This window comes from Dromaius novaehollandiae, chromosome Z, assembly GCF_036370855.1.
Source record: "Dromaius novaehollandiae isolate bDroNov1 chromosome Z, bDroNov1.hap1, whole genome shotgun sequence".
Classification (NCBI taxonomy): domain Eukaryota; kingdom Metazoa; phylum Chordata; class Aves; order Casuariiformes; family Dromaiidae; genus Dromaius; species Dromaius novaehollandiae.
Genome location: NC_088132.1, coordinates 71,677,109 through 71,699,316, shown reverse-complemented (window position 1 = coordinate 71,699,316; position 22,208 = coordinate 71,677,109). Strand labels below are relative to the sequence as shown.

Here is a 22,208-nt window from a genome sequence, read left to right as displayed (position 1 = left end):
TTACACATCCACTTCTAGTGACAATGAGGTACTATTTCTCCGTGTGAGCCTTGCACAGGCCCACTGAATGCATACATTTATTGCACAATGATCAAATTAGCTATTCAATACTGACTTCTAGTTTCACTGTTCAATGAACCTTTCCGTACTGTTGTTGCAAGATCACATCAAACCTGATGCTAGATAAAATTGGAATCTGGCAGAAAAATTACTTCTCTATATACTTATGAATGAGGCTCTAATCAGCTCAGACAAGAAATCTGAAAATCAAATACCTTCAATTTTCTTTTCAGGCTAAATCCTAATGGCGAGATAATTATGTTGCTAACAATTTATAGTTACCAGTAATTAGCCCAGGGTTAACGTGATGAGAAAATCATGTTGGACTAACCCGATAGCCTTCTATGATGAAATGACTGACGTGGTAGTTGAGGGGAGAGCAGTGGATGTTGTTTATCTCAACTTTAGTAAAACTTTTGACACTGTCTCCTATAATATCCTAATTGATAATGGGCTAGATGATAAGTGGACAGTGAGGGGGATTGAAAACTGGCTGAACTGCTGGTCTCAGAGGGTTGTGATCCGCAGTGTGAAGTCTAGCTGGAGACCAGTAACTAGCCGTGTGCCCCAGGGGTCGATCCTGGGGCCAGTACTGTTTAACATCTTCATTAGTGACCTGGACGGAGGGACAGAGTCTACCCTCAGCAAGTTTGCCGGTGATACAAAATTGGAAGTAGATGTTAATACACTAGAGGATTGTGCTGCCATTCAGAGGGACCTCAGGAGGGTGGAGAAATGGGCCAACAGGAATCTCATGAAGTTCAACAAAGGGAAATGCAAAGTCCTGTGCCTGGGGAGGAATAGCCCTATGCACCAGTACAGGCTGGGGGCCAACCGGCTGGAAAGCAGCTTTGCAGAAGAAGACCTGGGGGTCCTGGTGGACAAGAACTTGACCATGAGCCAGCAATGTGCCCTTGTGGCAAGGAAGGCCAATGGTATCCTAGGCTGCATTAGGAAGAGCATCGCCAGCAGTTTGGGGGAGGTGATCCTTCCCCTCTACTGAGCCCCGGTGAGGCCACATCTGGAGTGCTGTGTCCAGTGCTGGCAGGTATGGACCTACTGGAACAAGTCCAGCAAAGGGCCACATGGTGACTAAGAGACTGGAGCATCTGATGGACACTGTTCAGCCTGGAGAAGAGAAGGCTCAGGGGGCACCTCATCAATGTCTATAAATACCTGATCAGGGGAGTAAAGAAGACAGAGCTAAACACTTCTCAGTGGTGCCCAGGGACAGGATGGGAGGCAATGGGCACAAACTGACACACAGAAAACTTCATCCAAACATAAGAAAACACATTTTTACTGTGAGGGTGGCTGAAGACTAGAACAGGATGCCCAGAGATGTTGTGGAGTTTCCATCCTTGGAGATAATCAAAAGTCATCTGGACAAGGTCCTGGGCAACCTGCTGTAGTCAACCCTGCTCTGAGCTGGGAAGTTGGACTAGATGATCTCCAGAGGTCCCTTCCAGCTGTAACTATTCTGTGATTCCATGATGACAAATAAAATGCTATGAATATGTCTTTATTCCAATACAAGAGACTTGGCATATGTCTGTATTGTTTGACATTTATTCTGAAAAACCTTTAAAAATTTTAGTTTCTCTCCTCAAATCATCTCCTATTATATTTAGGGTCATAAACACTTGAATTTCAAAACTATTTTTATTGCTTTTTATTTCTATTGAAAGAACTCAGAGGAAATATACTCTTTCTTTTCTCTCATCATAAAGCATTTTGTTCTAAACTCCAGTCCCTTATTTACAGGCAAATCTAGTGATGCATATAGGGGTAGAGAGCTACCAATGAGTCCCTGAACTGAAGGGGACAGGGATCCCACAGCTCTCAGGACATACTTGCTGTATTGAATAATTGCTGAACCTGTACAGCTGATCATCAATAATGACAAGGAGAAGAATCTAGTTTGAATTTCAGATTTGGGATTTTATTTTCAGGGACAGAGAATAAAATCTTGCATTTTGAGCACACTTGATATAAAGTCATTCCAAGTCAAATATTACAAAAGGAATTCATAAACACATGATTCAAAATAGGAACTCTTTGATAAGGTGCTGTCTCCTTCAGAGATAAGTATAGTTTTAACAACTGTTTTATTGCAAATTTTTGCAATGTTATGTCAGTCTAACAGTATTTGAGATATACTTCTTAAAGGTCTAGATATTGGAATCAAGTGTTACATTAGAATCTCAGCAGTTATCAAAGAAACAAGTACATTTTCAGCGCCTAAAATCTCTGGAGTCTGATAACTTGCAAATCATATTGCAAGGCGATACTTCCTGTAATTAAAAGTTTCAGATCTGAACACTGAAATAAAAGCAAACCATCTGTGATATGTTTGCACTTATATGGCAATCTGCCAGTCATGCAACTCCAGGCTGGTGCTCCCAGCCTTTAAAAAAAAGGCGTCACTGGCACAATCTTCTCCTTTCTCTCATGTCACTACACAAACCCCATGCTCTTGCTATTTTTCCCTTTCCCACTCAGCACTAATGGACAGAGGGACCTGAAAACAGAGGTGCTCAAGAAGTTGATGCTGCCTCCTCTCCTCACTACTGCTGCTCTTGCCTCCAAATGCACCTTCTCTGTTGGGAACCAAAGCAACAAAAATTCCTGCACAGAACAAATAAGAGGCAGCTGCACCACAGGTCTGTATCTCAGCTTTAGCCATGATCCACTTTGCACGGCTGCCACTAGTGCTGAAGGCTTGGGGGCCAGATGCCAGCAGGGTCAGGATGCTACATGTGTCCTCAGTGGGCTCCGACACCCAGATAGCAGCATCTCCATTGGCATCACGTAGCAGGATTAGAGGTAGCAGCAACCAAACCTGGATTTGTTGTTTAGATACAGAACAAGAGAGAACTGAACTGCAACACAGCATCGTTATAAGTAAACTTCAAAGGAAGATGAGAGGGACAGTACTCAGGTTAGAAAGCCATGCAAGAAAAGGCAGCTGCCAGGCTCTGGAGAAGTGCTATAATGTCATTGAACACTGGGGGGCAAACAAGCACCCGGCATTTAGGGAAGAAATTACTCCATCCCTGCTAACACAGCAGCCTCAGTCCCTCTCTCCCTTGGAGTACAGTCAGTGTCTTAGATAACTATCTCTTCAAAAAGCTGCCCATTTTTTAGAAAAGACAACAGATCTGTGCTTAAAAGTGACAGGCAGGATCTGCTTTTCTCAGGCAATCAGGAGTGGAGAGCACTGAACTTTTATTTTCCTTCTTTGCAAGTAGTTACATGGAGACGAACAAGGCAATACTGTAGTTTGATGCCTCTGCATGATGTGAAGGCATTATCATTAATAGACAGGTAAAATATTAATACATGGGGAACTAATAAATTCATTTTCAAAAGGGAACTTAATGGAAATACAATATACCTTAAACAAGCAACGTATGAAACCAAGTACACTGGGGAAGGCACCAGAATTGAGAAGAGTTTTTGACAGTTTAGTCTTGACAAGTGGCCCCAAGTGTTTGTTGCTTGAATAAACAAAGCAGCAGGAAATGAGGAAATGAGAAACGAATGCTGGAAACTTAGAGGGAAATGGTTTATTTTATAGATATATTTTTTATAGCTTTTTAATGACAAAAATTATTTGAAGAAATTTTACAGCAAATATTTCCACCCTCTTCCTCCATGGAGCAACCCATCTACGGTTCAGAAATATCAAATGCTGTCATTGGCACATCTCTTAGTTACACCACCTTCTCCCTATCTTTTGACATGCTGCAGGGACTCATAACGATTTGCAGGCACCAATGCTATAACTGAGAGTTCTGCCAAGGCAGAGACATTTATGATTCATCTTGACTAATGTAGTTTTATCTTCAAGTGTCTCCCACAAACCATTTGAGTTGCTTGTTTTCAAGGAAGTCAAAGAAACGTAATAAGATCACTGTGACAGATAGAATGAAAATTGGAAAAAACAACTGTGACATTACTAATACTGCAAGTACTTTAAACAAGAGAACAAAAATTTCCTTGAATCTTTTACTTGTGTGACACCCCAGTTTGTTAAAGGGCAACAAGTGTACATTCCTAAGAAAAAAGAAAGCATCAGGAAGATAAGACAGCTGACTTGTTTCCTGCTTTGTTTCCTTCAGCCGTTACTAGCTCCGTTGAAATGGGAAGGAGGGAGCCTTGATTATCTCAAAATGTCTCCTTTTTTTCAACTAAATTAATTCATTTGCCTAAATGCACCACAGATCTTCTATGCATATGAAAGCAAAACTAGATGAGAAAGATCAGACTCAGTGTCCTTCTAACTTTGACACTCACATCATCTTAATACAAGCTGATAGTAAGTGCAATAACTGATCATATTGATAATTTGATCCAAGGTCTAAACTCATTAATTTAGTACAGAAAACACAGAACTTCTTAAATTAGTAGAACCACACTGCAGTTCCTCAATGCCTGTACCATATCTCTAGTGCTGTTAGAAATATTTACTTTCTCCCTTCTCAGGAATCTGTAACATTTTAAATAGCTTTCACTGGCCTCTGAAATATATTTTTGGCCTCAGAATGAGCACCATCATAATTCTTCTGTTTAAATCTTTTTTTTAATTGTGCTTAGTTTTCCAGCTGCTTGCTATTTTTGAGAAAGACCCATTAAGCTGAATATTATTTTGAAGTCTCAGAAACAAACATAGCTAGCTTTTTTAAGGAGACTTCCAAAGAAAAATGAAATCAATTCTGTTCCTTATACTATAGTGTGCAATTAATTTTAAAAGGAAGGATCATGAGAAAGATGATAACCTGATCCCTTGAAACAGCCACCTCTGAACAGATTTCTAAATAGAACCATTGATAAATGATGCTCCTATCTCCCTTCTCTTCGCATGTTCACACTTCTTATTATGTTGGTACAGATCTACAGTCAGTCCACAGGTCTGGATCAATGCCAGCTTTCTCTGTGTGTAACAGAAGAGAGATAGTGCAGACTATCCAAATTTTCATGCTTTGATGGCATTAAACCTTAAAGAAAGCATTGATAAAGAGACAGGTAAACATTTCAAGGTTCCTTTCCATGGCCTCACATTGGCATCAGAGCTTTACCCTTAGTTATCCTACAGTTCCCTTAAAAATTCCTCCTCCTGTGAGATACTACTGAGTTAAGGTAAGTTAATGAGTTAATGATGGCAATGTTTGAATTGAGATGTTTGTCCTGCGGTTTTTTGGCTTCTCTTGTGTGTCCCAGTTGAGGCCCTTGTGCTCCAGGCCATCCCAGCATGTACAATGTGGTTTGAGCACTGTCCAGAGGCTCACTCTTGCAAGCTTTTCACTTCCAGGTGTGCAACAAGAGAGGGATTAACAAAGAGCCACAAAATGAAAGAAGCCATACAACATGGCTTTTTCATAGGGAGGGAGGAAGGAGCTGTGGAGAAAGGTAAGGTCTGCCATGCACTGAACGCTCCTTCTGGGCATACAGGGAGACACAACCATCAACATGGAAAGGTAGATGAGCCTTCCATGGGCTTGTTACAATTAATTAAGACTTTAAGGGAGATCTGTCTTTTTCCTGAGAATAAATGACTTACTATACTCATCAAAAACAAAAAAAAAAGGATGAATTTGGTGCACCTGTGCAGAGACATCCTCATGCTGAAGTTAACCATTTATATCTATAGTTGTCTGTTCATGCAGGGTTACTCTAGTGGCTGATCAACTCAACAGTCAGGATGACTGAACAGCCTTGATTATACATGTGCAACATTTAGGGAAACATATCTGGCAACGATCTTTCTCTGTGTCACTGTTCATTAATAATACTGTATTAGCAGATGACTACGCGTGGCTTAACGCCTAACATAGTAAATGGACTTGAAAATTTCCAGGATGGAGGATGCACAGCACAAATACAACATTTCACTTTCACAAACACAGGACCTTTGAAACTCTGGCAAGATCATAAAAATAAGAATGAAGCTCCATAGTCACTTAAAGACAAATAATTTGAATTCAGGATTTACTGTACTGGTTAGAGGTACATCAGTACAACAATTCATGATAGTGTTTTGCAGAACTGAATTAATTTACAATATTCTGTAGAGAGCAAAAAATATTTCACTCAAAGCTAGACACATGCAGGAATATAGAGAAAACAGAGATACTACATTAATTAAGGTAAATACTGTAATATCCAACATGAAGATTTGAGTGGCTTACAACCATTCATAAAATTCTTAGTTTGGCCTAGATTATTCTTTTAACGGAAGTATTGAGGCCAAGTGGCCAGACTTCTTAAGAATGAAGAAATTGTAGTTGCTTCCTGTAGACTGATTGTTTAGGTGCCTAAATATGGATTTGCAGAGTATCTTTCGGCAGACTTTTATGACCAGCTCAGCTGGTATTTTCATTTCATTTATACATAAGCAGCAGAATACAGTATAAAAGAATTGCTTTACTGTAATGGGTTATGCTTTTAAGCAGCAGCTTTCAATCATTTTAAATACCAATCACCTGTCATACCCATGGTATGCTGGGAGGTAACTGATCCCATTTAACAATACTGCTAATCATAACATGGCAGCACTATGGCCTTTGACACCTGTTTGATCCTCTTGCAGCTTTTGGCTACTAAAGGGAATAGCCCCATCTTAAAATATATTTTAAAAATAAGATAAGCAACAGCTTTCATCCTAATTCTGTCCATTTTTATTACTGCTTCAATTTATCACATACTTCATTCATTAACTTCCACAAATTGATAATGAGGAATATCTTAATGACTACTCATGTAGGGTATCAGGATAGCATGGGCATAAAAGCCTTAATGTGCAACAGAGTGTTAATACACTGGGCTTAGTATGAGGGAGGTAATAAAGCAGTCAAAATAGAGAAGCTTTCAATTTGAGGCATTAGGCTGCCAGCTTTACCAAGAGTCTCCACTTTGTGGATAAGAAGTGCTCTGGAATTGCAACGATTCCAAGGAGGTAAAAGAAGAGGATGTGCAATCTCAGTGTGGCAACAGCACCAGTGCTACTGAAGCAGAAAGAAAACACTCCCCTGTGGTGATTTCTTCCAGTCACTTCATACTGTTCTACCCCACATATTTAACACAAAAAGCAACAAAGCAACAGCCGATCAGTGCCACAGTAGATGCTGAAATCACAGTGACCACACTGCCAGCAACACTAACCAAGAGCCCAAGGCCCACGCCGAGGATTATCTGGGCGAGCTGGACCATGCAGGTGAGAGCAGCGCAGTCAATACCCTTCCCTCGCTCGTGCTCTCTGGCTTGGTCTCCATCCTGCAGCTTCAGGTTCTGCAAATAAACACAAAGCAAAGCCCAGTGAAATATAAACACTGCTAACTGGCAGCTCTCAGCCAATGCTTACAGGCAGTGCTCCTGCCATGATGCCCAGGTGCAGCAAGACAGGCCAATAGGTCTCTGTTTCCCATCTTCGTTTTCCTGCCAGTCCCTCAGAGGTTACATTCAGAGCCTTTACAAGCAACAATGAGCTTTCCAAGCTCCCCTCAAATTCTCCCGTTTCTCCCACCAACCATGTGTCCTTCTATCCTTTCTCTCAGGGGGAGAAAAGAAACTTCGTGAGAAAAATCAGGCTTTTCCTTGCAGTTTCGATCTATTTGAGCTCTGACACAATGAGAGTTTCAAGGTACACAACACCCCATCAAGGATACTTTAGCTCCAACTCTCACATGCTTAAAGGAGAGCCCCAAGAGCCGTTAAGATAAGAAGAGTCATACACACACATCCCACACACATACAGATCAGAACTGCTTGTCATGGAGCACTGCACTCTGCAGAGCTCAAAAAACAGTTCAATACTAACATCTTAACATAATGGTTTTATTGCTGAAAAAAGATTTGAAAGCAAAACTCAGACTATGATTCTACATTACAGAAATCCATTATCAACTAAGGACATTCAAGTGATATATACAGCAGAGCAACAGGCTTTATTTATTATATAAGAGCATCTCCTCCAGGAAAGAATTATTCTGGTTTTGTTATGAAGTTATTTGACAGTTTACATATTTATAGTTCTTGTTGCATAGGCTACTGAATGTATTGTAACAGACAGACCTTCCATGCTATATGGTAGGTGAGCTGCTGTCTCCTGGTATCCAAATGCTCTCAGTCCTTAGGATGCTTTTTGCTTTTCCCAAGACCTTATTCCATTGCATTTTAGATGTTACCACACAAAGTTCAAGAGTATTGGAGAAAAACAGTCATTCTCTTCCAAATCCAGTACACAAAACTGAATTTGGATGCTAGGGAACAGCAGCACACAGAGGAATAGAAAGGCCAGTATTTTAAAACTCAGCACGTGATTTTGGTAGAATGCATAGTGGTGGAAAATAATCTTTGTCTATTTTTTGTTTTCGGGAATGATATGGTCTAACAATGTCTATGGTCTAACATTTCATCTGAGGTATTTCAAACTTTAAATACAGTATTTTTAAAACGATTTTGCTGGGCTCTGCCTATGTGCCAGTAGTTCTGAGCACAATTATATGAATGTGCAAATGAATGCAATCTTGTACTTGATGTTTCACACATCAAAGTAGAAACAATTAGCTCTCTTCCAAGTATTATTTGAAGATATGAGCCTATTAAAGTCCATGCACACTTCACTTCAGTATATTTTATTTCACTGCTATCTTGGAACAGAGCTAGACTATGATTCAGCTTTTACTTCCTCTAAGATGACTGGCCCAAAGTTTGGACTGTGATCTCACCCTAAATTGGGTTCAGTCGCTGTGCTTTGTTAAATCTTTTTAAAATCCTTCATCATAATTGTTCTCTGTTGGAAGGAACAGAGAAAAAACTAAAGAATTAGGAATCAGTTCTATGAAATATTTCATTACCTTGAAATATCCTCCTAAAACTCTTTATTCTACTGAATTTTATTACATTCACCATTACGATGACGATGCTTGGAAGTTGTACAGAACAGCAGGATATATTCTCAAGGATTTAATCTAGCCCTGTGCTAGTCTCAGATATATTTTTTTTTATGTTTTGACTGTTCAGCATTTCCTTTATTCTTTTTTTCAAATATCACTGGACATAATGAGAATTTTTCCTAAATTCTTAAATTCTCCCCAATCCTTCTTCTTTCCAGCTCTCTCACAAACTTAAGAGACTTGAGACAACTTTTCCAGTAAAGAGCTCAACACTTTACATGACACGAAGATCCTGCTGTGCCCAGTAACATGACATAAGGATTGCAGGTTCTTCCAGATTTTCTTTGGAAGCAGGATTTCATGCTGGGGAGGACCAAAAACCAACTCCAGACATTAGAGAGATAATGAGAACGTGGAACGGTTACAACACAGGGAACAGAAACATGTCTGAAAAGGGGCAAACATTTATTTCGAGGCATGAAGCCACAGGAAAAACTCCCCTCTGCTTGGTTAGGAGAAAAGCCCTTGATGGTCCCCTCATGCCCTGGGCTGGGGTGGTTCTTATACCTTCCTTTAAAGCATCTATCACCGGAGGCACTGCCACAAACCACAGGACTGAGACAACCAAATGTTCTGTTCCAAGCAAGTAAATTTTCTTAAAAATGGCTGTTCTAGTATAAGAAACATATTCTTGTAGGCATCTACTTTAATACTAAACTACGTAACATTGTTTGTACTTGAATTGCATACTTTTATTAGCAAATGGTTTTTGTAACACTTTGTAGTCAATTAAAATTTTTGTCATCCTTTACAGTTTGGTTATTAATTCCAGGGACTCAGAAGTCAAGTAATCCACCAACACGAACAGGTTAAGCCTCCCTGAACCGAAGTTTGGCAGAGTTACTCAATCTGAGCCCTAGCCCTCCCTTTTGCTTTTAAAAACAAAGACATGCATGAACACAACTGTGTACAAAACAGTGGTTTAGATTTGATTCCCAGGATGTCAGTACTTATAGCCCAAACTAGAGCCCTGTTGTCTGTGTACTGCCTGAACACATACTGGGATCACCTTTGTTTCAGCTGTGATGATAAATAATTGTTTGTTTCAATGCATGACTGAATTTAGAGAATTTGGAATGGGACGTTAGCAAAAACGTACTATATAGCTACAACTCAGCTTATAATGTTAGTATGGTTAACTAAAGTCCTGAAGCTCTCTCTGCCAGAAACTTTCTTTTCATAGCATCTGTGTCACCATAAATAGCTTGAAATTATTACTAAAATCTTTCCTCCAGTTCTATCCAATTTTTCTCCCCGAACAGATTAAACAGACCTTGCCAGATATAAATTTACCCTTCCTTAGGCCTTGAACTCACCTCTTCCTCCCTGTGATACTCTGCAATGAGGTGGAATGGCACTGTGTACAGTGTGCTGGACATGACACCAAAGAGGGAGCATAGAGCCAGAGTGGAATAGACGTTGGGAAACAAGCCAGTTAATCCAGTACCTAACCCAAAAAGTAAGTATCCAATGAAATAAAGTCCCTTTAATCCTATATATGGCAGAAGGGCTTTCTGCAAGTCTGCAAAAAGAAAGGGAAGATGGTGATGAGACTTATAAGAGGTTTCCTTTTGTAAGATACAATGAAGAGAAAAATCTTATGGATTCTGGAAGTTGCTTCAAATTATTGTGAGTATAGATTTGCAGCAGAATACTTCTTCCTGACATTCCTCTTTCTGGGAATACTCTTATTCTGAGTTAAGCAAGACCAGAGAAGAATTAGTTAACAGGTGTTCTATAAGAACTGCCCTTCCTGGCAACCCTGACAATTCACTGTTTGATTATAACACAAGCATTTGGCAATAACCTCTCACTGAGCTCAGAGGGGTGCTACATAAATGCCTGTATTTAAGATCCAAAGGGGAAAGGATTTCCATCAAGCCTCTTTCAGATGCTCAATCCATCCACCAAAATGCTACTAATTCGATTTTTTGACTAGCAAGTAATTTTTTTAATCTTGGGTAAGAACTATGGTAACATCTATCTGGGGAACTGGGCTAGCATGTTTACACGCAATTCTGCAAAGCAAGGTTCATGTTTTTGGCCAGAAATTCTACTGCATTGTGAAAAAGTTATTTTGTGAAGAAGGCAGACAGGGAGAAGCATTAGAGCGACCTTCTGAGAACCTGCAGCTACGTGACTGCTATGTAAAGAGCACCTTACAATGATGCTCATGGCATCCAGTTTACTCTAGTATTTAACTTTAGGATGATTTTCAAAGCTCAGGGTTAGTCCACATATACAGCAATGCCTTACTCCCAAAGTGACCCCACATCATGAGGTCTGGTCAGGAATTGTTCACGTTAAGAGACAGGTTTCTAACAATAATGAGAATGCAACATTTGTTTTCATGCGAAAAACAGTATGGGTTTTTTAAGAACAATGGCAAACACATTTAAACACTGTTTGAAAGTACAGTGTTGGAGTACATTCCTGAGTACTTACAAGAATAGAGTGACGAAGAAATCGCATTAATGCACAGCCCCCAACATCCAACTTCTACTCCTCTTTCATAGGCATGGTAAAGTGTGGAGTTACGAGGTGCGTAAGGACTACCCTGGTATACAACCTGAAAGAGACCACAGAGATCGCAGAAGGCAAGAATGTGCTGCATGTATATAATATCTCCATACTAGGGCTACATGGCACCCTAACACAGGGTCTCGTTCTTGGGCCATTCTTCTTGCTCCACTCCTACTTTCTCATCTTAGCCTCTCTCTCCTTTTCTTTTTTCTTTTTTTTTAATCTACGATTGCTTTTTGTTTTGTTTTGTTCTCTCTTTCAGGCTTACCCACACACACTCATTCTTTCATCCAGTCTCTCTGAGAGTTCAGTTCCTTATCCAGGCAAACAACTTTTTTTCTTTAAAGTTGTTCATATACACTGCAGGAAACAAAAACTCCCTCTCACCCTGAGAGAAAAAAAAAAGGCAAGGAAATATGGGATATTGGGCGGAAACCACAGAAAAAAGGAAGTGGCAGTGACACGATTGGTGCCAGGATGTTGGAAGGAAGGAAGCAGATGAGATCAGGTAAGTGAGCATCACTGGGAAAAGACATACAGTCTCACTGCCTGGGCACAGCTGGGAAGAGGGAGGACTTGAGTAACGTGAAGGCGTATCACTGGCAGAAGGGACTCATCCAGGGAAGAGTTTAAACAAATATGGCAGGGACAGTAAAACTGATAAAGGGGACAAGAGCCTTGGGCTACAGATCCAAGTAGCTCACTGAGTGCAAAGAGCTGCAGAGGCTCAGGGCCAGCGAGGCTGCCGTGCTTCCACCTTCGGATGAATGGCCTTGTATGGGCAGGCGGTGCTGGGCACGGAGGCAGCTCCAAAAGCGGGGACTGAGCAACATCTGTGCTTCTTCAGTCAGGAAACCTGCCCATCCCTGAAGCCAGAGCGGAGAACAGATGTGTTTGGAGTCACTCTGAGAGCTTCATTCTGAACAGTGAAATAGGTACGAATACCCTTACAAACGCAGACAGCCTGATACCCAACCGAGTCCAGTTTAGAACAGGGGCCTGACAGCAATTAGCTATTTTAGAAAACTCATTTGGGCACTCCGGATGTAACTGGCTCTGACACCACTGTCATTTCTTCAAGTTTATAACACATTCTCATTTTTTTTTCTATGGAGGATGAAATGCTACAAGGAAAGAAAAGCAAAAGGATTTTATATTACCTGTCCCATGAAATCTGTGAAGAAGAGCATGTTGGACAGGAAAGCCATCCATCCAAAGAGGTGGCTCACACACAGATTGCGATAGTGGGATGGCATGCTTAAAAGTGTCTTCAAGAGTGATTTAAGGGTCATCCGCCGCCGAGTCTAAACACAAATATTTAACAGTAGTTAACAATAAGCTATTTACCAATAATACTGTATTACTGCCCTGATGGCTAGTAAAATAGCTGGCAGCAAATGGAGAAGGCCTCATCATCTTTTAAATGCCAAACTTCTTAAGTTTTCTATTTGTTTTTGCTGGAAAGGGTTGCTTGGGTACTGAAAGTCCTTCCATATATTTTCTATTTGTCAGAGCCAATGCCTAATAAAGTCATCTGAAAGATTCACAGAAACATTGGGAGAGCTGGGGTACATCACTAAGGATAAAAACATTTCCTGCTGTTACAAGCAATCAGTAGGATTATTATTTATTTGTAGAACTAAGTGAAAGTTTTCTGCCAAAACAGATTCTCAGTGGAAAATTGGAGTTTCAAAAAAAAAATTTGTTCATGAAGACAATCAGCTTTCCACTGAAAATTTAAAGCTACCATAGGAAAAAAAAAGTGAAAACCAAAATATGTCCTGAGAATTAAGAATACTGCGGTTCTGAGCCCTTGTTCACATTCCCTTTTCTGTGTTAAGCTCCCTAGAAAACTCTACCTCTTCTGGTGCATCATTACCATGAGATCCATGAGGTACCATCTACCCACCCATCAAGCAGAGAGAGACTGATACATCACAGGAGATGCAGCACCACCCAAAATGCTAGTGCCCAGAGAATGTGTGCCCCAGCACCTAAACACCTCGTCCCATGGGAGAAAGGACTCAGTTCAAAATCAAAACATTACAGGGACTGGTTAACAAAATTTCACTAATGGAAAAAAAAATTCCTTACCATCTTCAATACCTCACCTTATCTCCCTCCTCCTCAGTCCCAGCCTTGGATCCAAAGACTCTCTCTACCAATTTCTTTTCCAGTTACATTCATCATACCACTTGTATGTTGAGTATGATGAGCTTGCATTTTTTAATACAGTAGTTGTGCTGTCACACATTTGTGACATATAAACCTTACTACTTTAAAGCTCCTGTATGATTCTTTGCTTTTAAAGAAAAAAAATTGTGTTGTTTTACCTGTGAGTGATGGGACATTTCCTGTCTTCTCTAGTAATGTTAGAAGGCAACAGTGCTGGGAGAGATGGTAAGGGGAGTAATATGGTCATGAGATGTGGAAGAACCATGAAAGTTATGTTCGTTACTGGAAAGCAGAATTTTATCTTAAATTTGCTGTAAGCTGATGAAATTTTTTCCTTCTTCGATGTTCTAGTTACTTTTCACAGTTCTGCTGTCCTCTGAACTAGGTAATGCTGCTAGCTGCTATACGAATAATCAGCATGTAAAAGGTTGGAAAATACTTTGCTCCAGTGAGAGGTTTTTAATCCTCACAGGAATGCCAAAATTCAAGTTGCTGACTTTTACCTTGAACTGCATATTGTCCAAATCCCTTGGAATCTGTCTTGGTATCACTGTCACTTTTAACTGCATTTTAAATAAGGTAAGCCTTCTATTATTCTATTGTAGTAATACAAAAAAAACCCAACCAAACAAAACACATTGACTCATTAGTCAAACCTAACTAACTCATTATTTCAAAGATAATTACTATTGTTTGATCTGGCATATATAATTTATTCAACTCTTCCACACAGTTCTTTAAAACAACCTTTCCGATCAAAGTATTAACAAAGGGTCAGGGAACTACAGAGGACACTACTGTAATTACAAATGACCAGCTGAGAACCAGCTAGAAATAGTTGTTTTCTATTCAGATATTTTCAAAAGTGGAAATGGAAACACAAATGTTTAATGCATATATTCAATACATACCAACACACAAATCCCACACTAATATTTTTAAATGAAGAGCTGAAGTTTGGCTGAGGCCTCTATTTAAGTGACTTATCCTTCAACAGCCCAGAGTACCCAACCATTTTCTCTATAAAATCACTGTAACTCAAGGCCTAAGGAAGCTTCATAGGGATACATGGGAATCAATATGACTTATGTTTTATGACAGCAGGTTCCTGAGTAATTTGGCACTAAATTAAAGAACAAAAGTAGAATCATTTTGGATGTCTATTCCTACTGTAACAAGTCAAATCTTATTAAATAACTATGGGGACTATTAGCGTGCAAAAGCACAGTCCTTAATTCAAAAGAAATAGGACCCTAATGCCTGTAGCAAAAGAGACACAGAAAAGCAGGAAACCAAACCATTTTTTCAAGGAAGCAATTACAGTAATGAATAAACTCAGAAAACATGTGCCACATGAGACAGACCATTTCTGCAGTGAGAGTGTGTCTAGAAATTATACAAGCCCATGCACATCAAAGAAACATTAGATGGATCAAAGCACTCAGCCTCTGACAGGCTGTCCAGCTAACCGCTTAGAAAAGAGGGCAATGGGACAAGCTGGAAGAGAGTGGACGGCAGAGCTTTACATGGAGTGTCAGATGTCACTGATTCAGTGGGATTAGTTCTTGCAAAGCAACAGATTACCCCGTTCCATAGTCTGCTTCCCTTGTTTTCACTGGATCTGCTCTCTTTTCCTAGTTTACCTTCCTTTCTCTTAGAGCCTACACTGGCCAAACAGTGCAAAGGCATTCAGCACCTTTGGCAATCATGAGGATGCTCAGAATGAACAGTGCTGGCAAGGGATGCTGCCTGCTGTGGCTGGCCAAAGCCAGGGAAAGGGGGAAACACTGCAGTGCGTTAGCAATATTCTGCTGACAAACTGTTGCTTTGCTGCCTGCTCCCTGCTGAGTTTGTCTGGTGCTCTCATCAGCCAGTGTTCATCTTTTATTCCACCTTTGTGTAGTACCTGGTGTAATAATATTGTCATTTTGGTCAGGAATACTAAGTGCTACTAGAATGGAAATGATAAAGAGTAAAATATAATAAATCCCTTTTATTTGTAGCTTAAACATGAATTTAGGTTTATAACCTTTAACCATCTGCACATTCTCAGTATTTTTTTAGCTGATTTCCCAAGACTTATTTCAGGGATAAACAAACATAATGCTAAGAGATCAAAAGTGAATTTAAAACAAGAGGCAACTGTTTTGTTACTTATTGTTACACTAGGAACTAAACATATATTATTAGCTTTTGCTTACCTAGGATACCATGAAAGTGCAGTCAAGATTCCTAGCACTGCAAATCATCAACAAAACAGTAAAAATTATTATCTGTTCCTAAGACTATTCTGGAAATGTGATCTTCAGATATTTTTCAGGCAGATTTGCCTTTTCCTAGTTGCCTTAGATTGAAGCAACTTCTCATGAAAATGCAGCATGAATAAAATGCCAGTGATGATTTGCAAGTACTCACTACTCCCTCCCACCTGAAAGTTCTCCCAAAGACACAGCTACAACAACAGTTTAAAAGAAAACCAAAGCCTTGGAAGGGAGGAAGTGCTGATGTAAAACTGAACAGCAGTTTTAACTGAATTAGTGCTCCAACACGTACTTGCTGAAACACTGAGCAGCAGCAGCATCAGAGCAGGGAACACTTCATATATATTACATATGTAGGTATTGTTGTCTTCAATGGAAGCTACAGATTTATATCAAAGATTAATGGTATCTAGTTCTTGTCCACAATATGTTGTGAATTCTATAGAGATTAAAGTACAAATACACATGAGGAGGATCTGTAGAGTTTCTACTCTGTGTCAGCACAGAGCAGAAACTCCAGTCTGGTTCTCCCTCATCCCTGCAAAATGTTCAAAGCCTGCAAGACCAGTCTGTTTCTGTCCCTTCTGTTGAAATTGCTGTATAAATAATGAAACAGAAAGCAGGCCAAAGAGAGGCTGACTCTATAACCTGGTGGAAGATTTTTTTTCTGAGAAAGGGCTCCATTTCAAATAGTCAGCAGTAGGTAATTAAAAAAGGGTAATTGGTGGTCTCCAAGGTTACAAAATCATCTCTACATTTACCTCTGTCTGTGATGGACCAGGGCATTTCCTTGGTTTAGGTGCAGCCTTTATTTCAGTATATGCTGATTTTAGGTAACCATTCTTGATCTCCTCTATGGAGTTATACTGACAGGGTTCATCCACTTCCAACAAGAACTTGGTCTCTTCACTGTCATATCTGAGAGGGACTTCAGGGATACTGCACAAGTGCACAGTAAGGCAGACTAGGAAAACTAAGGCTGCGAAGAAGAACATCACCTGGAATTCTGATATCAAGTAATGTCCCAGTATAGTCTGACTCCAGTCCATAGCACCTGTCAGGTAACCCAGGGCTCCTCCCAGACCTACAGGGCAAAAAAAAAAAAAAAAAAAAAAAAAAAAAAGGGAAGAGAAAAAACAAAATATTGGCATTTATAAAATAAATGAACAACACACAATATGCTCAACATGTGATCGCCTCTAGAAATGACTGAATAATTGCCCTTCAGATATCAGTATATGCGGGAAGAATCACAAGAAATTACAACACTGAGCTCATCACACATGTGAACAGTTACCAAATGTATCCTGAAAAATCTCCCCAGCTCTGGTCGACAAAGCTCTCCATGAAATGGCTGAACATATAGCAACACTGGTCTCCACTCCTTCTCTAGCAAATATTCTCTGAGGCTTTCTTCTCTCTGAAACAATGCCTAATACAAAACAAAACTCTATAGCAATTTGATTTTAGTGTGCCATGAATATAAAAGACTTCACAAAACAGACTAAATAGAATTTTTGTATTATATCAAGGCTATCTGTACTTTAGACCTTGTTAAACATATTTTATACAGCTGAATACAAACAGAAATACTGCCTCCTCCTAAATTTTCAGAAAGGAAATAAAATCAAAAACAATTCTTTGTAATCATCACAATCCAAGTACCTCACCTCTAGAAAAAGAAAAAAGAACACCTACAAATGCGAATTTCCTTTTGCTGGTTTTCATCATCTCAAGAAACAAAAAGAAAATCAGAGTAAAGGTAAAATGACAATACTATCCTGTCTCTTGAAGTTAATAAAATCAGAATTCAGCTTTTTTTAATACAATTTCTCCTTTTGTTATTAGTGCAGTCTGTTTCAGTAGCACAGGAAGATGCACACTGTTATGTACAGTACAGAGCATTGGTACTGGAAGCAGCTTTGTACATTCCTGATGATAAAGACAAACTGAAAAGCAAAATCTTGGGGATATTTAGTGTAAAAAGAAGGAACTAAGCTGGGAGCTAAAATAACTCAGTATCTAAAACAGAAGCTATAAAAGAGAGACAAAAGGAAGGATACTTTCTGTGTCTACTCCAGATAGTACAAGGACCAATGAATCTAAGTTGTAGGGAATGGATCTGAAAGTTAGATTTTAGGGAAAACTGTCTTAACAACAAGGCCTGTGAAGTGCTGGAATAGATTGCCTTATGGGGGCTAGACAATCTCTATCACTGGAGGATTTTAAGAACAGAGCAATTAACCATCAGGAAGGGTTTAGATACAGATGATCTTGCTATAGAGAGCACAAGGTACTGGACCAAGTAACTGCAACATTTCAAAACATGTATAAGTGCAACCAAATGAAGCAAGAGTCTGGACTGAACTCCTCAATGTTGTTTTGTGAAAGTTATGAAGCTATGAATTTTACACAGGGACTCTATATAAGAGGCTAACATATATTGAAGCATTGCTGACAAATGGAAACCAACTATATAGCTTTGTGTATCGCTTGCTCTGTGTCACATACTGAGCCAAAATGTTGTTTATTTTTAACCATCTATGGCAAGGAAACAAGTTGCATTCCTTAATTTTTGCTTCACCAAAAGCTTTAAAAAAATCACAACAAGCTGAATAAACACCATTTTACTTTCTAAACCAATTAATTGCTCTTAATTTAACCATGGGTATGTTGCTGTGAAAATTTAGCCTTCTGCAGCAGAAGTCCTGTAACAGCAATCACAAGTTGCTGTTCTTTGGAGTAGTGAAAATCCAGCAACAAAAGACTCGTGACTGAAGCACAGGATCAGATGATCAGTTCATTCAAGATTAGAAATGTAGTCAGAATAAAATCCATGCAATTGCCTTCCCTTCCCTCCAGAGGTAGGAAAGAAAAGAAGGGATCTGAGTACCTGTAAGGAGGGCGTGGTAATGCAGACCCTTCTCTTTTTCCTGATGAGAGCAGACATCAAATAAATACGCTTTGATGGGGCCATCAATAAAGTCAGCTGCAAAATCAAAAAGCACTACTCCAAGCATGGTAGTGACTATTGCCCACGTCTGCTGCTTCTCTCTTTCAGTGATGAAAGCTACAAAAAGAAAAAAACCCTCATTCTGACAACTTTCACCTGCTTCACAAGCATTTTCTGTACACAACAGTGCCATGTTCTACAAAAATCACATTTTATCTTTCCTGGTACATCCAAATATAAACATTTCTCAGTTATCTATGAGAGAGCAGTGACACAAGAGCTCTTTCCACCAGTGCCAGCTGACATGCAAGAAGCAGCACAGCTGAGTTTGTGCAGGGCTGAGCTGTGCTACACTGACTTACTGCCTTGGGTCAGCACAAGCTCTTGGTACTCCAAGCTCCACAGTCAAGAGCATCACTAACTTTTTTCTCCTTTACACTCACATTGCATGCTCTAGTAGCCTCAATCGTATGTTTTATAGCACTTTTTTTATTTTATGCTATTTCTCCCCCCCTTCCATTGTTTTAGATAATCACAAATTGACTATAACAACTCTTTTTGGGCACACGAATATCAGTATATACAACATCAATGGTACCTAGGAACAGAGGATAAATCAGCCCATAAAGACACACTCCTCCCCCCACTGTCAAATCACTATGACAACAACTTTCCATCAAGACTTTGAGAAAGTTGTATCTCAAACTGAAATACAACAGCATCTAAGGATGTCACTCCTATTTGATTTTGCACGTTCCTATTGCAACAGTGTCCAGGAAGCTGCTGATTTCTATTATTCACCAACACAACACATTCCTGAGTCAAGTTGGTGCTGCAATAATTATAGGTATATATTTTAAATGCCAACACATCTCAAATAGGGATTAATGTATATTCGGTTTGGATGTGTACTGCATCATACAAGCAACACCTATTGTTAAATTTAATCTGACACATTTTAGTTCTTAAAAACCTCTCTGGGCCCAAGCAGTGCTTGACTTCTATGAGCGGGCTGGCGATCACATCAACATACAGTATGCGGTGATCACATGCACAAATTAGAGAACAGTCAGTACGTAACAGGCAGCATCAGGACTGAGCTGTTATAAAGATGGTACTGTTCCTCAGCTCCTCTGATGCAGCTGAGTAATGCAATACCCAGTTTTAACAGGGAAAAATCTGAATCTTTCTGATTCAAAAGGCTAGAATGAGTTTTGTCTGTCAGCACAGCATATGCCCCTCACTCACCTGAGATCATCACGTCCCCATTGAGGTACAAAGCCATGCCTAACAGCATTATGATGCCCAGACCCAGAATGTAAGGTCGCCTCTTGCCCCAGCTAGAGGTGCAGTGATCACTGGCTGAACCTACCACGGGCTGCAGCACGAAACCCAAGATAGGGCTGATGAGCCACACCAGGCTGTAGAGGTTCTTGGGCAGCCCTACAGTGAGCAGCACCGGCGTGACGAAGGCGGCCTCCACCGCGTAGCAGAACTCCCGGCCAAACATCGCCATGCTGTGCATGACCAGCCTTCCTGTCCCTCGCTTGCTTGGCTCCGTTATTCCAGTCCCCACCGCAGACTGCAGCGTAGCCTCCTCCTCCTCCTCCTCCTCCCTGATGTTGTCCATGTTGGCCTTGGCCACCTCAGAAGGGGGTGGAAGAGCCCCACAGAAACTCTCTTTCGTTAAAGTCATCGCTCTGGCTAAGTTCAGCACGCCGGCCGGCCGGTGGGGAAGTCAGTGCTGCCTGCTCCGGCTGACATGGAGCTCAGATCATATGCCAGGGGAAATCTGTCTGCGCTGGGGGAGGGACTCGCATACTTTCATGGCTCTGCGATCACAAGTTATGAAAGGAAGGGGGCGGGGAAGCATGTGTTAGCATTCGCAGATCTGCCCTCTTGGGTGCCTGCACAGCTCCCAGCTACCCATGACCAAATAACGGTTGTTAAAGTGTGAAACATGCATATACAGGGTACCTACACATCATGTGGGTGAGGCACAGGATTAGCTGGACACAAGCTATTCCTCTGGTTTCTGTAAGACAACGATGATACCCAGAATCTAGAGCCCTCTCTCCATTCAGCAAGCAGCCTGAGCACCAGACAGCATGCTGGTTTCCTGGTGATTAGAAAGGAGGGGAAAAAAAATCTACAATCATACATTCAGCAATGGATTTCAATGCACTTTAGGAAGATAAGTAAGTGAACCTACCTATTGCCCTAGAGTTAGTGACAAATAAAAAAGCCTGACAAAAGTCTGTCAAAAGGCAACTGGTGAGTATTTCTTTTGTGTCGGTTGTGTGCCACCCTCAGTGCAACTGATTATTTTCTTGGTTTCTGAAAAAACAAAGGGTATCAGGATCACCTAATTTTTTTTAAACAGTCTTACCCACCACATAAAAAGTAGTATTTTTGGCAAGAGAACTGAAGGCTTTAACAGAAATCTGTAGTGACAATACCAAAACCATACCTTTCAGGTCAGCCACCCGAGCAAGGGAGCTGATCCCATCTATACTGAAGTTAACAGGAGTTTTTGAATTGGCTTCAGTGGTGTTGGGTTAAAACCTTGATGCACTGTAGATTACACTTGACAATGTTTATTGTTCTCTGATACATCTGGGATAGAGAAAACTGTCAAATCTTATTGCAAAGGTGTATAACATTCAGTAATTCATTAGAGTTATCAGCTGGAAAGTTAAATGACTTTTGCTAATTGTTTATTTAATTTGTCAGGACCTACTAGATAATTCTTGCTCCCATGCAGGCATTCATCTAGTAAAATGTCAGAGGTTTTTTTTGTAGTAAAAAGGCTGACACTTTGGCATGGCATATGTCAAATATACATATCTCAGCTTCGGAAGTTTTTGTAAGTAACAAACTAATATTTAGCAAGGTAAACACTACAAAACAAAAGTTAAACAACCTCTCGTAACATAATTCCTGACGCGCCTGACTAAAAAAACTGTATTAAGGCCATATAGTTAATTCTTTCTAAAAAACATAATTATTTTTGAGTTGAAGGAACAAAGGCCATTTCAAATAACTTTTAATTTTGACGGAAATGACAACCAGCGTGGAATAACCATTGTTTAAAACTTGTGCAGCTAAGCTTCCTTACCATTTTTCCAAAAAGAGAGGAAAGGATTAATTCTTGGCAGCTATTTTAAAACAACAAATTTCATCCTGAAGCAATTTTCCAAGCAAACTGAAATTCCAAATGTAATATAATCACGGGGCTGCATTAAGAAAATGCAGTCAGGCTCTTAAATAGAACTGTCA

The 22,208-nt window shown here is 40.0% G+C and overlaps 1 protein-coding gene across 2 annotated transcripts; it reads right to left on the bottom strand.

The window, feature by feature from the left end:
• Nucleotides 1–1,977: 1,977 nt before the first annotated feature.
• On the bottom strand, nucleotides 1,978–22,205 carry LOC112982181 (membrane-associated transporter protein). 2 transcript variants are annotated; one of them, XM_026098375.2, is made up of 12 exons: nucleotides 21,400–22,205; nucleotides 21,142–21,266; nucleotides 20,911–21,048; nucleotides 20,178–20,761; nucleotides 18,870–19,046; nucleotides 17,274–17,408; nucleotides 16,738–17,060; nucleotides 12,701–12,844; nucleotides 11,463–11,586; nucleotides 10,334–10,539; nucleotides 7,225–7,350; nucleotides 1,978–2,902 (listed from the first exon to the last, which is right to left on the bottom strand). In XM_026098375.2, the coding sequence occupies exons 4-12, from the start codon at nucleotides 20,623–20,625 to the stop codon at nucleotides 2,540–2,542; spliced, it is 2,046 nt and encodes a 681-aa protein (XP_025954160.2). In that variant the 5' UTR covers nucleotides 20,626–20,761; nucleotides 20,911–21,048; nucleotides 21,142–21,266; nucleotides 21,400–22,205; the 3' UTR covers nucleotides 1,978–2,539. The 2 variants fall into 2 exon arrangements, with proteins under 2 accessions (XP_025954160.2, XP_064358021.1); XM_064501951.1 differs by lacking the exon at nucleotides 17,274–17,408.
• Between the last annotated feature and the right edge of the window lie 3 nt (nucleotides 22,206–22,208).

Coding starts and splice junctions, on each gene's coding strand:
- LOC112982181 (XM_026098375.2), bottom strand. CDS start 20,625: ATGACTTTAACGAAAGAGAGTTTCTGTGGGGCTCTTCCACCCCCTTCT. Junction 12,845..16,737: donor CTGGTCCATCACAGACAGAG/GTAAATGTAGAG, acceptor ATTTGTGTTTAG/ACTCGGCGGCGGATGACCCT. Junction 2,903..7,224: donor GCGTGGGCCTTGGGCTCTTG/GTTAGTGTTGCT, acceptor CAACAAATCCAG/GTTTGGTTGCTGCTACCTCT.